At 42.0% G+C, this 19686-nt stretch overlaps 1 protein-coding gene across 7 annotated transcripts in view; it reads right to left on the reverse strand.

Annotated features, from left to right (window-relative positions):
• The window catches only part of BBS9 (Bardet-Biedl syndrome 9), a 482129-nt gene that overhangs the window by 373245 nt on the left and 89198 nt on the right, over positions 1 to 19686 (reverse strand). For all 7 annotated transcript variants that reach the window (XM_090050217.1, XM_090050216.1, XM_090050215.1 and 4 more), the window contains one exon: positions 4185 to 4366. In XM_090050217.1, coding sequence (XP_089906343.1) covers positions 4185 to 4366 — 182 coding nt within the window. The remainder of the gene's footprint in view (positions 1 to 4184; positions 4367 to 19686) is intronic.

Raw genomic sequence — 19686 nt, forward strand, 5'->3', positions numbered from 1 at the left:
CCACACAGTCTCTGCTCCCCTACCTGCCCCTCTTCTTCCCCCCTCAGCTTATCCTTAGTCCATGCCAGCAGGCTCCACCCACATTACAGCTGAGCGTGGACCTAGCCTGGTGCTGTAGCAGCAGTGCAGGCTACACAGCTGCTATGGGGACTGGGCTAGGGCTGTGCTCAGTGCCCCAGACTACAATGAAGACAGAGCCTGCTGGCACAGATCAAGGTGGAAGGTGGGGGGGAACAGATGCTGGGAGGGAAGGGAAGAAGGGGGAGCAAAGGCAGAGGGGGAAGGTGGGGCTCAAGATTAGAGGGGGGCATACACAAGCAGGTAGCAAGCTGTTTGACCTCTCCATATTACCTGCCCCCACAGTGGTGGGGAAGATGAATGAAAGACAATGCCCCCAATAATTATATTCTATACGTTGAAAATTATAACAAATTTATAAATTTTCGATCTGTAGAATCTAATTATTATGGGGTCATCTTAGATTAGAGTAAATATGTGGGGGGGTATATATTTGCCAGCCAGCAAGCCAGTATCTTGAGCCATATTGTTTGAATATTATAATATATAAATGTTACATTGACGATGATATAAGTTACTGTTGTATATTATTTCTTTTGTAAATATTCAATAAACCCATCCTCATGCAATTCCTGTGTATTACTTCAGCATTGGAGCTTTGTTTCTATACTTGCCTGAATAAAACAGAGTATAAAAAACAAAAACACATAAACCTAGACTGAGACCACAAATCCAGAACATAATGGGCAGATGGAATTAACTTTCTATCATTACAGTGGGGATGCTAATTTGAACTGGTTCCCTAGATGCAAAAGGCTCTCTCTCTATCACCTGAACCATCCAAATGGTTACCATGTAACAGTTAAGGAAATAACATGATGGTGAAAAAATTTTCATCAGCTTAAAATGTAAAGCCTTTGAGTCAAAAATAAATAAAACACTTAAATTTCAACAATGTAATGTTTGCTGCTGGACAGAAGGACAACACTTTCATGGAAAAAGCTGATCTACATTTTTAAATGATCTAATCCTACATACCTTCCATATGTAGATGTTGAACTTAAACATGAAAAATCCTCTTTTTAAGGACACGTCATTATAGATGTTAAGACCCTTAGTCACAGAAAACCACAGACAGAAGCCTAATGGTTCAGTTTTGCTTAAAGATTGTATAACTAGCCAGGGGTAGGATCCAGAGGAGTTGCACTGGTGTGGATGCACCCCATTTTGATTCCTTCTTCACTCTCTCAGCAGCTACACTGAGGAAGCCTGACCTGCTGGAGTCTGGAGAAGCAAAACAGCAAAGAAAAGCCCCACAGAAGCCAGATGGGGAGATTAAAAGGGGCTGGGGTACAGGTAAACTGTGCAGAGCCATAAGCCAGACTCCTCAAAGACAAGGCACTGCTGCTTCTGCTCCTCCCCTTCATGTGGCCCTGCCAACACAGTGGCTGCCTTACCAAGCTACCTGCACTGAAGCCAGCAGAGAATGGGGGCAGCTGAGCTCCTGAGCACATGTTGCTCCAGAAAAAGTCCCATTCCTTCTTCCCCCTGACCAGCACAGCTGCTATGATGAAGCACCAGAGTCAACAGGGACTGGGTAAGTGGTGTGGAGCCCTAATTTAGGCTTCCAGGAGCTAGGGCAGGTGAGGAAAGTCCCATCCCCTCTTCCCCATCCCCTCTACATGGCCAGGAAGGCTGCTGCCAGCAAACAGGGAATGGCAAAAACAGGGTGAGTCCTAGGACAGGCTCCTGGGTGCCAGGGCACTGCATCAGTGGACAAACCCATTCTCTTTCCGGTGGCCAGCAAGCCTAGCTGCTGCCCTAGGTAGCAAACTGCTTGCACCAAACAAAGCCTGGGCTCCTGAGATCCAGGGCACATGCTGCTCTGGGAGAAAGTCCTATCGCCTCCTCCTTCTACCTGTCCAGTAAAGATGCTTCAGTGAAGTAGCAAATTGCTAGCACCAGAGCCATCAGGAAATGGCTTAAATGGCATGGAGCTAGGGTAGGTGGAGAAAATCCCATCCATCCTTCCTGTCCTTCCCCCCTCTCTCCCCTCTTTTCCACTGGCTAACAAGGCTGCTGCAATAAGGGAGCACAATACCCAGCCCGGAATGAGTTAAGTATTACCTTGTCCTGAGCTATGCTATGTAGAATTCAGTTCTTCTCCACGCAGGGCCAGCTCAGTGCCACAACCCCCCTGCAGCAGCACAGAGAACTGCAGCAGTAAAAGCCTTGGCCTGTCTTTAAAGGCTCATTTTAAGGCCTCCCAGAGCCATGCATCTCTGCTGCTTTCTTCACTACACTCCTACCATACTTGTCGTAGTCCCGTACCTTAAAGATCTTAATCGGTCATGTTGTTACTTACAGTTCCTAAGGCAAGGATTTTGTGAGGTGTTTATTGGACCAGCTGTATAGTTGTACTGTACAGTTCTATACTTAACATATAACAAAATAATGCATGGTCCAATTAAGTTATATTGGTTTTTGCTTCAATCTTAGACTGAATGTCGATGCACCATACCATCTGCACCCCCCTTTTCAAAATCCCAGATCCACCCATCTAGACAGTAACTCAATGGTGACCTGTGTTCTAGAGTTTTGGTAATCAACTAGCCCCAAGTGCAAGTTACTTTAAGAATTTGAGGAAAAACATAACATAAACCTATAAAATCCAAAACTGAAATGCATTTATGTAACGCCAAATAAAGGTTCCTGCTTTAAAAGGGATTTTCTGAAAAACTTCAACTAAGATTTTGAACTAATTCAATCTAACCCAAAATCTTAACATGTATTTTTTTTTCCAGAAAGAAGTCAGCTTGTAGAAGACGACTGTGACTTTGCAGAACAAATTAAAGAACTCATTCATTTCAAAATTCACGTCAAAAAAAAATCACAGGCAACTTATCAATTCCAAAAGATCCACACATGTAAAATCTTATATACATTTATATAAGAAAAGGAATAAAGAATAGCAGAGTCGCGGTTTCACGCTCTCTTTTATTTCACCCATGTTCTTGGCATAATGTACGCTGAAAAAACAAATACAAGTATCTGTCCACTGACCTTCTATCTGCAGTAAGAAATACAAGTTGCTTTACTGTAATTTTGGAAGCACATACAGCTTTAATAACTGATTACTGGCTTTATAGTTTTCAAAAGAAGCAGAAAACACTGCTGGTAGTAAGGGTCAAAAAATTAAATACAATTTTCAAACTTCAGTTTAATCAAACTGCATATATTCAGCCCCGTGCAAATACCAAGGAGTAAGACTGATTTGATTTCTTATTTTCTTTGGCTTCCACTTGTGTCCTGCTTTTATTTTCCTACCTGCTTTATCATGTATTTTCACATAAAAAGCGGGAACTGTTTCTTTAATTATTTTTAACAGTATATTTAACTGCTCCTAGGACAGGGTTTTAAATTAATGCCTTTCACCTAACAGAATTGTCTTTTTCACAGTTCCCCAGTAAAACTTAATTCTTGTGAGATTCGCCATACAAGACCATCATATTACTTAAAAACTGAACAAATAATCAGGAAAGAACAGTTTGCAAACTTTCAAATTGAGTGCATGTATATTTCAGTTTGAAATAATTATTTATTTAGTAGGGTACAGTACATCCAATAACTCCTTTACCATATTCAAGTATTACTCTTTTTTTTAAAAGTAACAAAAAAAGCTACTTTAAACAGTTCATTTTTTGTTAATTACATGAAAGTAAAGACCCCATTTGAAATAAAAAAATAAAACAAATGTTGCTAAGTTCTCTTTCTGAAGCCTGAAAAGTACATTAAACTGCTTTTTGTGAAATTACTAAAATGTTCTCAACTTTTTAAATAAACAACTACACTATCAGATTTTTTCTCTGAATGATAGTACGAGCATGCTCTGTGATCTGGAACAGCGGAATGCTTGCAAGTTCCAGCAGACATGATGAAAACTATAATACCCTATGCATCCAAGAGCCACAGAGTGTATGGCTTTGTTTCCTCACCTATAATCAAGCAGCAACAAAAACCTTTAACTGGAATTTATTAAATAGTATGTTCCCTATGGGCTGTAAGTATGTTAAAAGTATAGTAACTTTCTGAAGTATGGAAAAGACCTAACTAAATAAGAGCAAAGTGGTGGCAACTTTGTACAGCTCTGTAAAGAGCGAGAGTACCTTGTGTTTTTGTGGCCTCCTTGATGATCTTCTGAAGTTCTTTCATTTCTCTGTCCAGCTCTTCATAGTTTATTTCTCTAGATTCAACTTTAGGTGCCTGGAACACAGAAGGATCGGTTCCAAGGTAGGAACACTGAAGGTGCCCACTGTCACTGAGAGTAACTATTAGACCTTTCATATCTCTACATAAAGAGAGACAAAAAGCTTATTAAGACATTAGGAAATTACACCCTTTACATCAGTTACACAGTTCAATATGGATGCTCTTCATGCTGTCCATTCAAAAACGTCTGCTATTTTAACTGTATTTTTTCCTAAAGTTTCTGTCTGATTATCTGACCAAAGAAAGAAAAATTATTTTATATTCACATTGTTATCCCCATTTTATTGTTTTTAATTATGTTTATTAAAGCACTGGCTATAAGCCAGGCCCTGGAAAAAACAGACTATACAATCCAGTCCAAAAGAACTCTTAAATATAAATAAGCCCGACACAAGTACCAGAAAGAAGTATAATAAGGAAAGAAAAAAAAATTGTGCCTGACAACACGTTAGTTCCACTGATTCCCTTGTTATTTATATCCTTTCAAATGAGGTTAATTGACATGGGGGGAGGGTTGGATAGATGAAAGAAAGGAGCAGAGAGCGCCACCTGTTGGAACAAGCAGCCAATCAGTGGAAAGACTGTCAACAGTGAAAATTGCAGTAAGCAGTCTCCTAGGTCCTAACTTTGGCTCTTTATGCAACTGCTGTGCCAGCTCTAGACTCTAACTAACTCCTTCTCCTTCCATTTGTTTCTGAAAGGCCACATGTGCAGGGAAGAAAGGACGCATCCTGGTTCCTATTGCTCCCCCACAGACAGTTTCCTTTCTTTGAGTCCAAAAGGTATTGATGGGATTGCCCTAGCTACTGCCTATTTTAAATAACTAACAAGTAAATGAAAGCTGCCACCCATTTTGCTTAATTTGAAAGTTGTCGTAAGTAGACAGAAAACTTCTCAAATTGTATCAAATAAAGAACAGTATTTTCTGCTAGTATAAGATAACACTAAACTAGTTTCTATCCTGCTTTTAAAATGGTTGAGCATTATAAACTTTCGGGGGTTTGTTTTACTTTTTTTCTATTTTTGTTTTTAATATCATGCTAAGAAAGCACAGCCCTGACCTGCAGAAGTATGTTCCAATGTCAGTCTTGGATCTCTCTTCAATAGGCCCTCTCATAAATGATTTTTTGTAGAGACCAAAAAGTTTCAGTTTGTTCCCTACGTACAAAAGATCTGCTTGGATAACCAAGGCGAATCCACCATTCCATTAGAATAGCAAAGCCTTCCTAGAAGATTTCATTGCGTCAAAGCTCATGCCTCCTCCTCATTTTTTTTCTTTTTCAGAAATTGCTTAAAAAATTGTAAACTGTATACTTGAAAACTAATTTTGAGCACCTACTCTTATATGCCTACTCGTATGAAGTTATGCATATCATCTTATGCCACAAATGTAAATATTACCAAAGGAATGAATAACATTTTCTAGTGGAGTTCTGTACAGATACAAACTTAATCTGAAGCCACTGGAGAAGCCGTGGTGAACTACACTCCTCTTCTAGCGTCCTCATTATTAACTGTATGTCTCCCCCAGTCAAGGACACCCTAGTTCAAGAGGCTTGGTCTTCTCCATAGACCAGTTCAGTACAGATTTATCTACTGTCCAGCAAGTCTAAAGTGGCGGCAGCAGTGGCAGCATACGAAGTAGATTCCAGTTTTCCCCTTCTCTGACTCCTGGTTACTCGCTCACTGGCTTTGGAAGAGACAAACACTGACATCATTCCTCTAAATACCTTGCCACAAGGACACAACAAAGGAAAGGAAAGGATCCCAATTGTAAAGAAAGCACTTAACAAGGATGGTGTTTCCTCTGAGCACAATAATTGTTTACCTGTGCAAATTCCTGCATTTACTTATTCATTAGTCACAAGCAGGACACTAAACTAAGTACACGTAGCCACATTTTTGCCAGGAATTTGGTTTGGCTCACACACCTTTAACAGAGCCGCCACAATCAACTGAAGTGACTTGTAAGTTTTTAAGCATGCTCCCCACCGGCTTCTGTACTGAAAATAAAAAAAATAGGTTGGCTATCAGCATCCTCTTTGTACTTACTTGCCCACGAAAGGGTATTTATATGCAATCTGAGGACACCTAATTTTGCAATATAGCAGGCATCTCTCTTTACAAGCAATTCAGGTAAGTATGTTATCATACACATTTGGGACAAAGATTCTACATAGCACTGGAAACCTTCATGACTGGTGGAAACTGGCTACAGATTACTACTACCTAGAAAGACCTATGCAAAGATCAAAAAGATCAGGTGCAAAGCACTACCATGATGGTAAAATTATAGCCAAAGCCACATTTGCTTTTACCCGTGGGGGAGCACTTCTTTGTTCTGGACTCTGAAGTTCTTTATGACTTTTGAATTCCTGGATATGACACTTTGCCTAGCAGGTGCCCAGCTACAAACCTGCCTATTTCTCTGAACAGTGCACTGAATGGCACAATGTCTTAGAATGTAACATGAAATGTGTGCCTTACTTTTACCACTACTAGCCAGTTCTTAATAAGCTGGATGCTGAGACTGAGTCACAAAAGAATCTCCTATGGGAACTGTTGGTACTCTCAACCCTCCTTTTGTTTTTGTCATGTGAAGGATTTTGTTAGTTTAGAAGAAAAATGAACTAGGTTTCCTTAGAGCTTCTGTCCCAGATTACCACTTCACTGGGTTTCTAGGTTTACAAAGTTATTTTTTCTTGAATAATCTTGGTGTTGGTTAGTGAGTGCAATGCATTATGGTTCTAGCCTTGGCAGCAATGATTGAGTCCTCTCTTTTTATTACCTCAGCAAGAAATTTCTCTATGGCAAGGGTGTTCTCAACCCCTGGCCTGTACGCCAGATGTAACAATGGAGACATCTCATCTGGCCTGCAGGACTCCCTAGAGGTTGAAAAATTTGGTGAAAGGAAACTAGCGGCAATTAGCACTGCCAGTGCCAAATTTCCAGGCCCCAAGTAACCAGATTAGATTAATAGATTCGAGGGTCGGAAGGGACCTCAGCGTGCCATCTAGTCAAACCCCCTGACCCTAGCAGGTAAGAAAAGGGTCACCAAACCTGGGGTCATGTGATCCCAGGCAGGTGCCTGTCCAGTCTCCTCTTGAAGACCCCCAAAGATGGGGTGAGCAACACCTCCCTTGGAAGCCCATTCCAGATCCTGGCCACCCTGATGGTGAAGAACCTTTTTCTAATGTCCAGTCTAAAACTTCTCTCCAGTAGCTTATGGTTATTGTTCCTTGTTGTTCCAGGGGGTGCCCTAGTAAACAGATTGTTGCCTACTTCATGTTGCTCTCCCCTTATGAATTTGTACGCTGCCATAAGGTCCCCTCTCAGCCTTCTCTTGGAGAAGCTGAAGAGGTTAATGTCCCTTAGCCTTTCCTTGTAGGGCCTTCCCTGCAGGCCTCTAATCAGACGAGCGGCTCTTCTATGGACCCTCTCCAGGTTGTCCGTATCCGACTTGAACTGCAGTGTCCAGAACTGGACACAGAAATCCAGCACTCCAGGCCTCAGCAACACTAGCATCATGCACCAGATTATGCCCAAGGACAGGATCCAGCCTGTGGATCAATCGGGCACCGCTCATCCAGCCCTCAGAGCCAAAAGGTTGGGAACCATTATTTTAAGGCAGGGGATGTCAACTGGGGGCACGCATACTCTTTGGAGTACTTGGACCAGTCCTAGGAGGTACGTGCAGGCAGGCGGGGATGGAGCACCACTGCCTCCAAGGAGCAGGGCCACAGGCACCCCGCTGCAGGGCAGGAAAGCTTGCACATGGTAGCCACTGCTGCCACACACCAGCCCAATGAGCTTCCTCACCCCACAGAGGGGCACTCCTGCCCTCACTCCAGCCAGGTGAGCTTTCCCACCCTGCCTCAGCTCAGCTCCTGGAAGGCAGTGGCACTCCCTCCCCACCCACCCACACATCGTCCCTGCTCAGCACCTGGCCATATGCCACTGCTACCTGCCACCCCACCCCTGCCCCTTGGTGTCCAACCACCAGGAATACTTATAGTTTCATAGTAGCTAGGGTCAGGAGGGACCTGAACAGATCATCTAGCCTGGCCCCCTGCCACAGGCAGAATGAATCCTGGGTTCACAAGACCCCAGACAGGTGATCATCCAACCTCCTCTTGAATTTGCCCAAAGTAGGGGCGAGGACCACTTCCCTGGGAAGTCGGTTCCAGATTTTGGCCACACTAACTTAAAAAATTGCCTTCTGATCTCTACCCTAAACCTATTCTCCATCAGCTTATTACCATTGTTCCTCGTCGTCCCAGGTGGTACTGGGGAGAAAAGGGCTCTACCTATTTGCTGTTGATCTCCCCTGATGAGTTTGTAGGCAGCCACCAGGTCCCCCCTCAGCCTCCTCTTGCTGAGACTGAACAGGTTCAGGTCCCTCAATCTCTCCTCATAGGGCCTGTCCTGCTGCCCTCTCACCAAGCGGGTGGCCCTCTGAACCCTCTCCAGGCTGGCCACATCCCTCTTGAAGTGCAACGCCCAGTACTGGACGCAGTACTCCAACTGTGGCCTGACCAAAGTCACACAGAGGGGGAGTATCAGTACTTTTTTAGTACTTGACTAAAAAAGGTTGAAACCCCTATTCTAAGGCTTCCCTAACTGCTCCTCACGTATGAGAATGCATAATATAACCCTTTAGGATGACTGACTGTTATTCATAAGTTTAACAACTTCCTTATAGTCATCTATATCAGGAGAGGATGCTAGATAGCTCCCTTCAAGGAAAAAGGATATTTCCAAATTATAAGCCAGTTGCCATCCTGTAGGATCTCCTTAATAAGCTGGCTGCCTATCCTGGAAAAGTTCTGCATGGCTTTTTCAGTCGTGTGTGCAGTACTCCCTCACTTATTTACAGGGAGAGGTAGCACACTACATATCCTAATCAGAGATACTCAGCTGAGGAAGGGCATGATCTGACTACTTAAGTTTGAGAAAATAGTTTGCATCTAGTGTGTACAAGCCAGACAGGCCACCTACCCTAGCATTCAGGTAAGTATTATAAAGAGCCTTTACCAAACGTGGCTTTACTCAGTGAATCGCAAGTCATTTTGAACATGGATAGGGATTTCTAACTCATGCCTCTTGCAGTCCCACAATGGTGGGGTTTCATGGAAAGTGGAATCCTCACATACCTCTAATCTAGATATAGACTGTCATTAAGTGTCCTTATATTCAAATGTAGAGCTAGTTAAGAACCTGATAAAGCTCCTACCCTTAACAGACCCAGAGTAGTTGATAACAGTGAAATTCCCATTTCACTGTTGCCATGTCAGCCCCATTTCCTGAAGGAGATGGGGGGAGGGGTCACTGGGCAGAAGGAAACAGGATTGACACAAACTGGAGAGAACACTTTACAATAACGGGCTTCTAAGTACATCCTGACATACTGAAGGGTTGAGGATATACAATGAAGCTAATAAGAGTACCACGAACGCTCCCCAGCAAATGCTTCCTTAATGGGAGGGGACAACAAAGGAGATGGGCAGGATAGTGTCCTCCTCATTCTGAAAATTTCTCCAAGTGTGTTTGTTAGAAATACACTCACTTAAGGTAATGTGTGTGTGTGAGGGGGGCCTCAATATGCCGATCTGATTCTGGGCTATGTGCCATGGCAGTGCAGGGGGGTCAACTGCTATGAATAATCAGGGAAGAACCAACTTCCTGCAGAGCTCACAAATGCCACCTCACATATGGAATACTGCTCAACTTAGCCAAACATTTGAAGGATGATCTGCCATGCCCGCGTAGGGGAACACAATTCCCAGAAAAGAATCACTGAAAGAGCAGATGCAGGAGCTGAAGCGACCATGCTGCCAAACACTTGACCCAAAAGGAAGAAAAAAATTACTTCTACACTAAAACAAATATAAATTCAAAGGTATAGAAAAAACGGGTGAGCAGAACTGAATTGCTAGCTTATTCTACCAAAACCAGCAAACTGCTGACAGAGCATAACAGTTAGAGAGTTTCTAGCAACAAATCTGAACCAACTCCTCAATCTGTAAGTGAAGGTATGAATCCATTGGGGAAGAAAAAAAAGACAAGGAGGAGGAGGACTGAAAAGAATTATCTAGAAGAAGGATTAATGATCAAGTACTAATGCATTAAACAACCTTCAGCTTGTGAGAGTCATCACAGCTTTATCATCATTAATGAAGCTGTATCATAATGTCAGGTATATTATGTTCAAAATCAACCTGTGCAAGTGTAGGTCTCCCTATGAATATTTGTGTGACAATCAGACACTTGGATCTGTAGCTAATTTGCTCAAACAAAACATACTTCTCAGTAAACACACACACACACGTATGTAGCCTACCATAAATTTTCCTTCACGACTACATTTTGGCACTCCAAAAGAGAGGACATAGGAAACTGACACCAATTTTAAAACTCTTCTGAAAATATGAACCAAGGAGTCTGCCTTGAGATAAAATCTGTGGCCATTCTAGCTGCTCTTCCAGCCAGTAAGTTCTTTAAAGCTGCTGTGGCTCAAGAGACAAATAGGCGCAAGAGACAAAGGTTGTTTCAGGAAATCAGCATAACAAGTAATATTCTTCATTTGTTTCTGTTGGCTTTTTGTAACGGCTTCATGCTCCTGCTAGTTCCTAAAGTCTATGGTGGTTTCTTAGTTATTTAAAATAAAATATACACACATGCATGAAAGCTGCCTTAAGGATTTCTCTCATTTCTTTCATGCGTTGGTGGGTGAACTGATATGAAAAGGATGTAACAATCAAGTTGTACCAAATGAATTATGATGTATTAATTTCTCTGTTGGAATGTTAGTCGTCCAGTGAGATTGTTTTATTTTCTCAGGCCTTTAAAAGCTGTTTAAATCTGGGGTTTGTATTTAATAGTTTTTATAGCAGTTTCCCCACAGCTACCGCTCTCAAACATTATCCCTGCAAATGCCATTACTTCATTTGGCACATTTTGCACACAATCTGCAATTTCAATTACTTGTTAAAATTTCTTTTATTGTAGACCATTTTACTATACATCATGCTACAGTCAAAGTAATGCTAGACTTGAAGGGACACTTTAATAGTGAGGAACTCAAAATATGAAACAAATTATTCTGGTATCTAAAATAACTTTATAGTACAAAGCAACTCCTACACACATATGGTAATAATTTGAAAAGCTTTTATTGGATTCTGGGTAAAAATATTGGCATATGCTTTTTGTATGTCTTCTCTTACAAAACAAATTGTTCACAACTTAACTTTTTAACAAATTCAAATGCTTTGGATATTTCTAATTGTACAATACCAAATCTACCAGTCAAATAGCTGACTTAATATAATTACTGATTCCAGTGCTCTGATTTCTGGTTCAAAACAAACCCCAGTCCAGCATGGTCAATTATCATAGTCAATTCTAAGAATTTTAAAGAAATGTAGTTCATATTACTTTAATTTTCAAATCAGCCTTTTCATGAATTATAGAAAATCCTTCTTAATTTGAGTGGAAGCATCTGTAACCCACAAAATTAGAAAGCACTACAAAAATGCTTCTTACTATTATTTTATTTCCTACTATTCATCAATTATAAAAAAAATCATTAAGACATTAACTATGCTAAACACTTTAAGTCTAATTCTCTTCTTCAGTCTACCAAGTTATTCCTCGCTTACACCAGAGTCAGTGAAATTTCTTCTTTCTGGCACAAACATTTTGCAAGCCACAAAGCACCTAGAAAGTACCCAATGCCTCACTACTATTCTTCTACCACTTAACTGCAGCTAAAGGCACTCAATAAAATGAGATCAGAACAGTGGAATAAAAGGACTACCTAACATGAAGAAATGGGAGCAAACTTAAAACTGCCTCTGAAAACAAGCTGTTTGACACCCATTGCTAGGTTTTTCCAAGATCAACCTAAAAAGAACTCAGTGCCAACTACTCCTGATATTTAACTGGACCTAGGTACCTAATGAACTTTCTTAGGCTCCTATGAAAATCCCATTCCTCATGAAAAGTCTTTGATTAACGTTATAGCAAAGGATGAAAGGTAATGTTTTTATGGGAAAGACCTCTTTGTCCAGCTCCTAACCTATGGAGACAGTCTAAACAGAAACAGAAAAAAAGTCCACTTGTTTACATACAGAGATTATTTTAAGGTCTTTTACATTATATATTTAGTATGTAACTAAGGTGCCAGCACAAAGCATAAACAATATTGGTGTGATGCTATGCGGTGAATAGAAAGGGTGCGCGAAATGGGCCATATTCAATTTGGATTTGGCTTGAATCGGGGATAGTGATTCACTTCATTGATTGGGATCACCGTCCCCAATTTGATTCAGTTAAATCCAAATCTGAAGATTCGATTCACCATAGACACAGCTTTAAATGTTTTTTTCTACATACCATGAAGTACCAGGCATGGCTCGTGAATGCTGCGATGCTGGGGTGGATGGAGTGCCCCACAGAAGCGCCGGGGGGGGGTGGCCCCCACATCCTTGGTGGCGAGCCCGGAAATGGTCTACCAGGGAGCGTGCTAGGGAGCCCCCCACACCCTCCCGGCCTGGTGATCAGTCGCAGAAGGACCACAGGTGTCCCCCCAGACCCAGGAGGCACCAGTTGCTGAGCTTGGGGAGTTGCAGGGGGCCGCCCCCTGCATGCTCCCCAGCAGACCCAGAAGTGGACCAGAAGCACTTGGAAGTGCTTCTGGTCCACTTCCAAGTCTGCTGCTGAGCATGCTGGGAACTCCTATGGGACACTCCATCTGCTCCAACATCTCAGCATTTACAAGCTGCCTGGTACCTTGAGGTATGTAAAAAAACCATTTAAAGCTGTGTCTATGTCCAAACCGCTGAATCCCTCCAAATCAATTCAGAGGGTTCTAATTCGATTTGGAGAAATTGAAGGGTCTCCTGATTCAATTCAGATTCCGAGATTCGGCCACTGAATTGGGCTGAATCTCCGCCAAACTGAATCAGGGATAGAAGCTTCATACAGCCCTAGTGAATAGATTTCATAGACATTTGGGCTGGAAGGGACCCTGGAGGATCATCGAGTCCAACCCCCTGCCCCAGGGGCAGGAAGTCAGCAGGGATCATAGGATCCCAGCAAGATAAGCATCCAAATGCATCTTGAAGGCGTTCAAAGTGGGTGCTTGAACCGAATCCAGCGGCAGTCTATTCCAAACCTTGGGGGCTCGGACAGCAAAGAAGTTCTTTCTTATGTCCAGCCTGAACTGGTCGCGGCAGAGTTTGTGACCGTTCGATCTTGTCATCCCTTGAGGCGCTCTGGTGAACAGACGTTCCCCCAGATCCTGAAGGGCACTCTTCATAAATTTATAGGTGGCCACCAGATGACCCCTGAGCCTGCGCTTTTCCAGGCTGAAGAGTCCCATGGTTCTCAGTCTCTCATCATAAGGTCTGTTTTCCTGACCTCCGATCATGTGCATGGCTCTCCTCTGCACCCTCTCAAGCTTCTCCACATCCTTTTTGAATTGTGGAGCCCAAAACTGGACGCAGTACTCCAACTGCGGCCTCACCAAGGCTGAGTACAATGGGAGAATAACATCCCAGGATTTGCTCGAGAAGCATCTATGGATGCAAGCCAGCTTTTTCCTCACTTTACTAGCCACAGCATCACACTGAAGGCTCATGTTCATCTTGTGGTCAATCATGACCCCCAAGTCCCTTTCATCTGTAGTGCTAACCATTGTAGCACTGCCGAGTCTATAAGCATGCTGCAGGTTTTTCCTCCCAAGGTGGAGAACCTTGCATTTTTCAGTGTTGAACACCAACAGGTTCTCGTCCGCCCGTCAGATAGAGGTTGTGCACTACTACTATTCAGCCCTAGTGAATAAGTTGTGCACAGCCCTAGCAAATAGGTTGTGCACCTATCTTTGTAGAAAAGTGAATTTCACCGCTTGTGGGGAAGAGGGAAGGCAGAAAAGACTAATCAGCAGACTAAAGTGCCGACTTTCAGTCAGTGATTTTAAGGGACTGCTACTTCAGGAGGTACATGAACTATATAGCTACAGAAAACTTTTAAAAAGTGAAATGGAGCTTGATAGTATCACATTAGGATGCAAAGCATAAAAGCCAAATAAATGAAAAATGAACAACTTACTCCATGAATCTGCACTTCCTATTCTGCACAGAACATGGACAAAATAGTCAAAAGAAGTTGGACAAAAGCAATTGCACGGAAGCAAGAGCAGAATATGGCTAAAATGGTTATCCAGAATGCCTGCTGAATCTCCAGCTCATACCTCCATCAAATCACATCTAGAGCTCAGGTGGATAATTGCAAAAAATGTGCAACTGTAACTTTTTTCAGCAATAATGTGATTTTTGCATCTTTTGTTGATTACAACAGTACTATTCATTATTCAAACAACAATGCAACACTGATTTAATATAAGATGCCTACAAACAAGCCATACTAACATGCCAAATCAGATAAAGGATTTTGTTGCAGGGCATCTCTAGACACGTTCAGTCTTCACAGTTCACTTATTTAGGTTATATATTCTTTATCCGGTCCAAGGCTGTCCAATGAACAATGAAAAAGCATGAATCTCTCTAAAGGTCAGGGGAAAAAAGTGATGCAGGTTAGTTGCATTTTCCCTTTTTCCTGCCAAGTTAAAAAAAATCCTGCCAAGTTTGGGTCAAGGACCTCGCTCTTCCAGATTACTACTGCCACCTGCCGGTAATCACAATATGTTTTCAGGATAGCACTTGAAACAAAAGACAGCCAAATAACATTAACTTGTAAACATGGAATGTCTCCTGTTTCACATTAAACAAGAGGTATTTTTAAAGGCCAATCAGTATAACTGCTTGACAATCAATACAAAATGAAATTCTAGAAATTCAGTACTGTGCATCTGTTTAATATTTTCAATTGATTCTGAAGTTATGGAACAATAGATAAAACTAGCAGACCAGGTAAGATATCTTAAGCCTATATTACAAGTTGAACAGATGCAATTAAGATTTTTCTGAGCCATCTAAATAAAAGACAATGCTTTTATTTTTAAATTTAATCAGATGAAGAGAGTGTCTTCCTTAAGAGGTACTAAAAATCTCTTAGAATAAAATGTTATCTTTAAATAATATGTATTAAAATACCACAACATTTTTGGCACAAACTGCCAAAGTAGGATAAATGCAGGAAATCCAAAGTTAGGGGCAATGCACTTTTCAATTACCATTTCTTTTTTTTTCCTCATCCACACAAGATAGGTGGGTAAGAAAGGCTTGATCTTGCAAAAACAAAACTAAAATGAAGGATGAGTCTTAAGTCTAAGTTCTAAAATACAATTAATTCAGCAGACAGTTTACAACCTCTTCTTTACTTATAGTTGGAACCCAATAGCTAAGAAGATCAGCTGTACTAAGTGAAAGTGGGCATGCAGTCAGATAAACAAGCTTGATGGCTCTAAACAAGAACAAAGCCTCTGGATTAACCCTTCAAGAAACAAGGAAAAAAGAATAATTATTGTTCATTTTCCAGGGGTAGATCCAGAATTTCCTAGTGAGGTGTGCAGGAGGCAGGTACCCTGCTGCTCCCAGCATCATCCCCCAACCAGTGCAGGTGCTACAACAGTCTCAGGAGATTAGGACCCTAAAGCAAATAAAAAGCTCCCCTTCCCTTCCCTTTGTGCTCAAAGGTACATCTCAGCCTCTCCCCTCCCGTTCCTGCCTTCCCCCACTTGCTGCTGCTGCTTTCCCTGCTGCTCTGGGAGAAGAAGGAAACTCCACAGCCATTTCTGCCTGCCCCAGCTGGACTGTATTGGGGGTGGGCTTTGCTGGGGACAGGAACCAGATAGTGGCAGCAGGGATGGGAAGGAGGGCTCCCCCTTCCCATGCCTGCTCCTGGAGGTTCAGGCTGGGGGGAGGAAACTACTCTCCTAGTGTGTTGTTGCCACAGTTCCCATTCCCCACTGAACCCAGTCTTTGTGCAGCCTGGCTGGGGTAAGCATAAGTAGCTCTTGGGCTTCCCCACCCCCAGGACAGCAGGAAAAACAGCAGAAGGGGACAAGGGGGAGTGGAGGAGATATGCCTACAAGAACCAAGGGGAAGGGAAGGGAGGGTTTCACCTGCTTCAAGCGCTTAAAGTCCCTGGAAGTTCCTGCAGTGAACACCAATCCAGAAAGGGGGTGCAGTAGGATTCACCTCTGGTGTTTTCATTAAGGGGTTATCAGTGAGGAGAAAAGGAGTTATGATACACCTAGAGGAAACTTCTCTCTGTCCTGTCCTGTTTCCTTCTGCTGAATAGAGAAAGCAGAAAGAACTTGCATACAATCTTACACTGCGCCTTACACTGCATAATACACACACACACGTAAAATGTTCTTGTTAACCCAATCTTGTGACTCTTCTGGCATTGCTCCTGATTTTTTGAATACTTGAGTTTAGCATTGTGACAGTGGAATATATAAGTATTGAATTATTAATTCTATTTTGGCTGTAAGTGTTTAATAAGAGTTTAATGAGAGGCGACCTGGTGGCTGCCTATAAGTTCATCAGGGGGGCACAGAAGGGAATTGGTGAGTATTTATTCACCAAGGCGCCCCCGGGGGTTACAAGAAATAATGGCCACAAGCTAGAAGACAGCAGATTTAGATTGGATATTAGGAGGAACTTCTTCACAGTTCGAGTGGCCAAGGTCTGGAACGGGCTCCCAAGGGAGGTAGTGCTCTCCCCTACCCTGGGGGTCTTCAAGCGAAGGCTAGATGTGTATCTAGCTGGGGTAATGTAGGCCCAGCACTCTTTCCTGCTTATGCAGGGGGTCGGACTCGATGATCTATTGAGGTCCCTTCCGACCCTAGCATCTATGAATCTATGAATCTATAAGAGGCTAGACTTTGCTGAGAACAGCTTCTTACAATGTATTTTAAGGTAGTTACTGTGCCCCCAAATAATATTAAATACTACTGTATGTATGTATAACATTTTCTTGTTAATCCAGGTTTCTTTTTATTGGCCCCAGGACTTAGGCCTATAAGGCAAATGTACACATTGTCCAGGTTGGGGGGAGGGAGCGTTTTAATTAGAGCAGCTCTCAGGAGCCACTCTAATTAAAATGCCTGAAGCATCTCATGTATTCAGCATCCCATTTTCAAAATGGCAGCAGAGGTGCTTTAACTAAAACTTGTTTGAGGATGCTGAAGATGAGATAAGTTGGAGTATTCTGATTAGAATGCTCCAGCAGACTTGATTAATGGAGTCTGCTCTGATGCGTCCTAATCAGATCACGTTGGAGCATGTGTAAAAGTGCCCTTTGAGTTCACATTTTCAGAAGTTCTCTCTCCAACCATTTGGATTAGAATTTTCTCCATGAAATCTGAAATATTCACATAGTCAAAATATTCTAGAAACTAGAACAGATATTTTGTGATATGCAATAAAAATGAGCATATTTTGGCAACACTGACAGATGATTAACTCCACACGCTGTCCCTTTTAAGTCTTTTGACTCTCTAGAAAGTTTTCAGTCACGAATGGGTACTAGCAATACATACTGCTAAGCACATATAATGTTTGCCAGATCAGAGCCCTAGTTAGGTGAATAGACACACCATATATTTTGTAGCACTGTAAACTGGTTAAATTAAAAAGTTTCTTCAAAGTATCCTTTAAAATGGCAATATTTTATACTGCCATATCCTGCCAACATAGTAGTAACTTAATGATGAAAAATATAAATTTAATTGTTTTCTTTTCTTTTTTTTACTTTAATAAACATTTCTTTAAAGGAGGCTTGGTTTAAAATGGAAAGAGGTTTTTAGAATCTTTGTGTTTCTGTAAGAATGTGCTGCCTGATCTGAAAACTTAAATAAAAAGATACAGCTATGCGTCATAACTGGCATCACTTCTGTTAGAGCCTCTCTATGCAAAAAAAAAAAAGGAAAAAATCTTTCAGCAAACTATAAACTTTGATTCCTGCAGTTTTCTTTCCATAAAACCATGTAATAAGTGTTAAGTTTTGCTGCTTTTATACACAAGTTTTGCCATTTTTATATGGTGATTCTTTAACAGTTGTGGTAGTTGTGGTGATGTCAGTTATAATAAGGGATAACAGATGGGTTGGAATGAAGAACAAAGTATTTTCTAGCATCTGGATAGCTCCAGAAAGTGAATGAGCAGGGCTTTTATCCTTAACTCCACCCACTACTGCTTTCTGTGCAACTGCATTTTTACATCTTTCAAACATTCATTCAATTATAATTGTTCTTCATATTATTCTAGTTAAATTGCCTCTTGTGCCTTTTTGCTGCCTGGACTGACCCAGCTGCCCAGAACACATTTACCCATCTACACATTACACTACATTTTTGTAGAAGAAAACATGCCTTAACTTCACCTTTGATGCACAATCAGAGTAATATTTTCTCAATCGCTGATTAATCACAGATACTAATTTTCTTTTAAAAATAGTGAAAGCTGAAACTTCAAAAAGCCAACATAAATTTAGAACTGCTTCAGGGTCCTTAACTACAGTATTTTGATTTCATACAAAAGCACTAGTCAAACTGTTGGTCAGTCTGGGGAGTGTGCTGCACATGTCCTGCGGGGTCCATCTGAGGCATGTGCTGCACAGACTCCTATTCCTTCCCTTCCTCTCATGCCTGTGCTTGCTCCCCTTCCATCTGTCCCCGCTGCTACTTGCCCCGCTGTACCCTTCCTCACCCCTTTCCTTCATCCATGCCTACACCTGCCCAACACCACTTATCTTCTGGGCAACTCTGGCAGCAGCTCCAGGGAAGGCAGCAGCAACAGAGGCCCTGCCTAGTCCTGGCCCCAGCCTGGCCAGACAGAAGCAGGGGTGGCAATTCCCCAGGCAGATCAGGGCCAGAGGAGCCCTGCTCTCCCTGAAAGCCACAAACCATAGGTCATCCCTGTGTACCTGTCCCCACCATGAGGTCTTCCCCTAGCTCCTTCCACCACCAGTTTATGCCATCTGCCCTGGGCTGGTACTCAAATCAAAGAAAGGCTTTCTCTCCTTACTTCTCCACGTTGATTCGGGAGGGGGGGAAAACCTCATCTTGGATTTAAGTAAATATGGTAGTACCTGTATGCATAAGACAGGGATACACACACACACACACACACAAACTTTCTTATGTAACTTCTTTCAGGCATCAGTTGGCTGCAACAAAGGCTGGGTTCAATTTTGGGGTACTAGTTATATTTTTCCTTGGCTCAAGCCTCCACATAGCTAGGTAGGGCACAGTGTAAGATTGTATGCAAGTTCTTTCTACTTTCTCTCTTCAGTGTGGCTACTGAAGAAAATACACACTTTAAATAAGAAAAACGAATTATTTTAAAAATACTGTTATTAGGCAGCACTCAAAAATAATTGAATAATCACTAGATTAATTAAACAATCTTACTGGAAAGTGGTGGG

The sequence above is a fragment of the Crocodylus siamensis genome, chromosome 5 (genome assembly GCF_052110815.1).
Source record: "Crocodylus siamensis isolate JL-2025a chromosome 5, ASM5211081v1, whole genome shotgun sequence".
Classification (NCBI taxonomy): domain Eukaryota; kingdom Metazoa; phylum Chordata; order Crocodylia; family Crocodylidae; genus Crocodylus; species Crocodylus siamensis.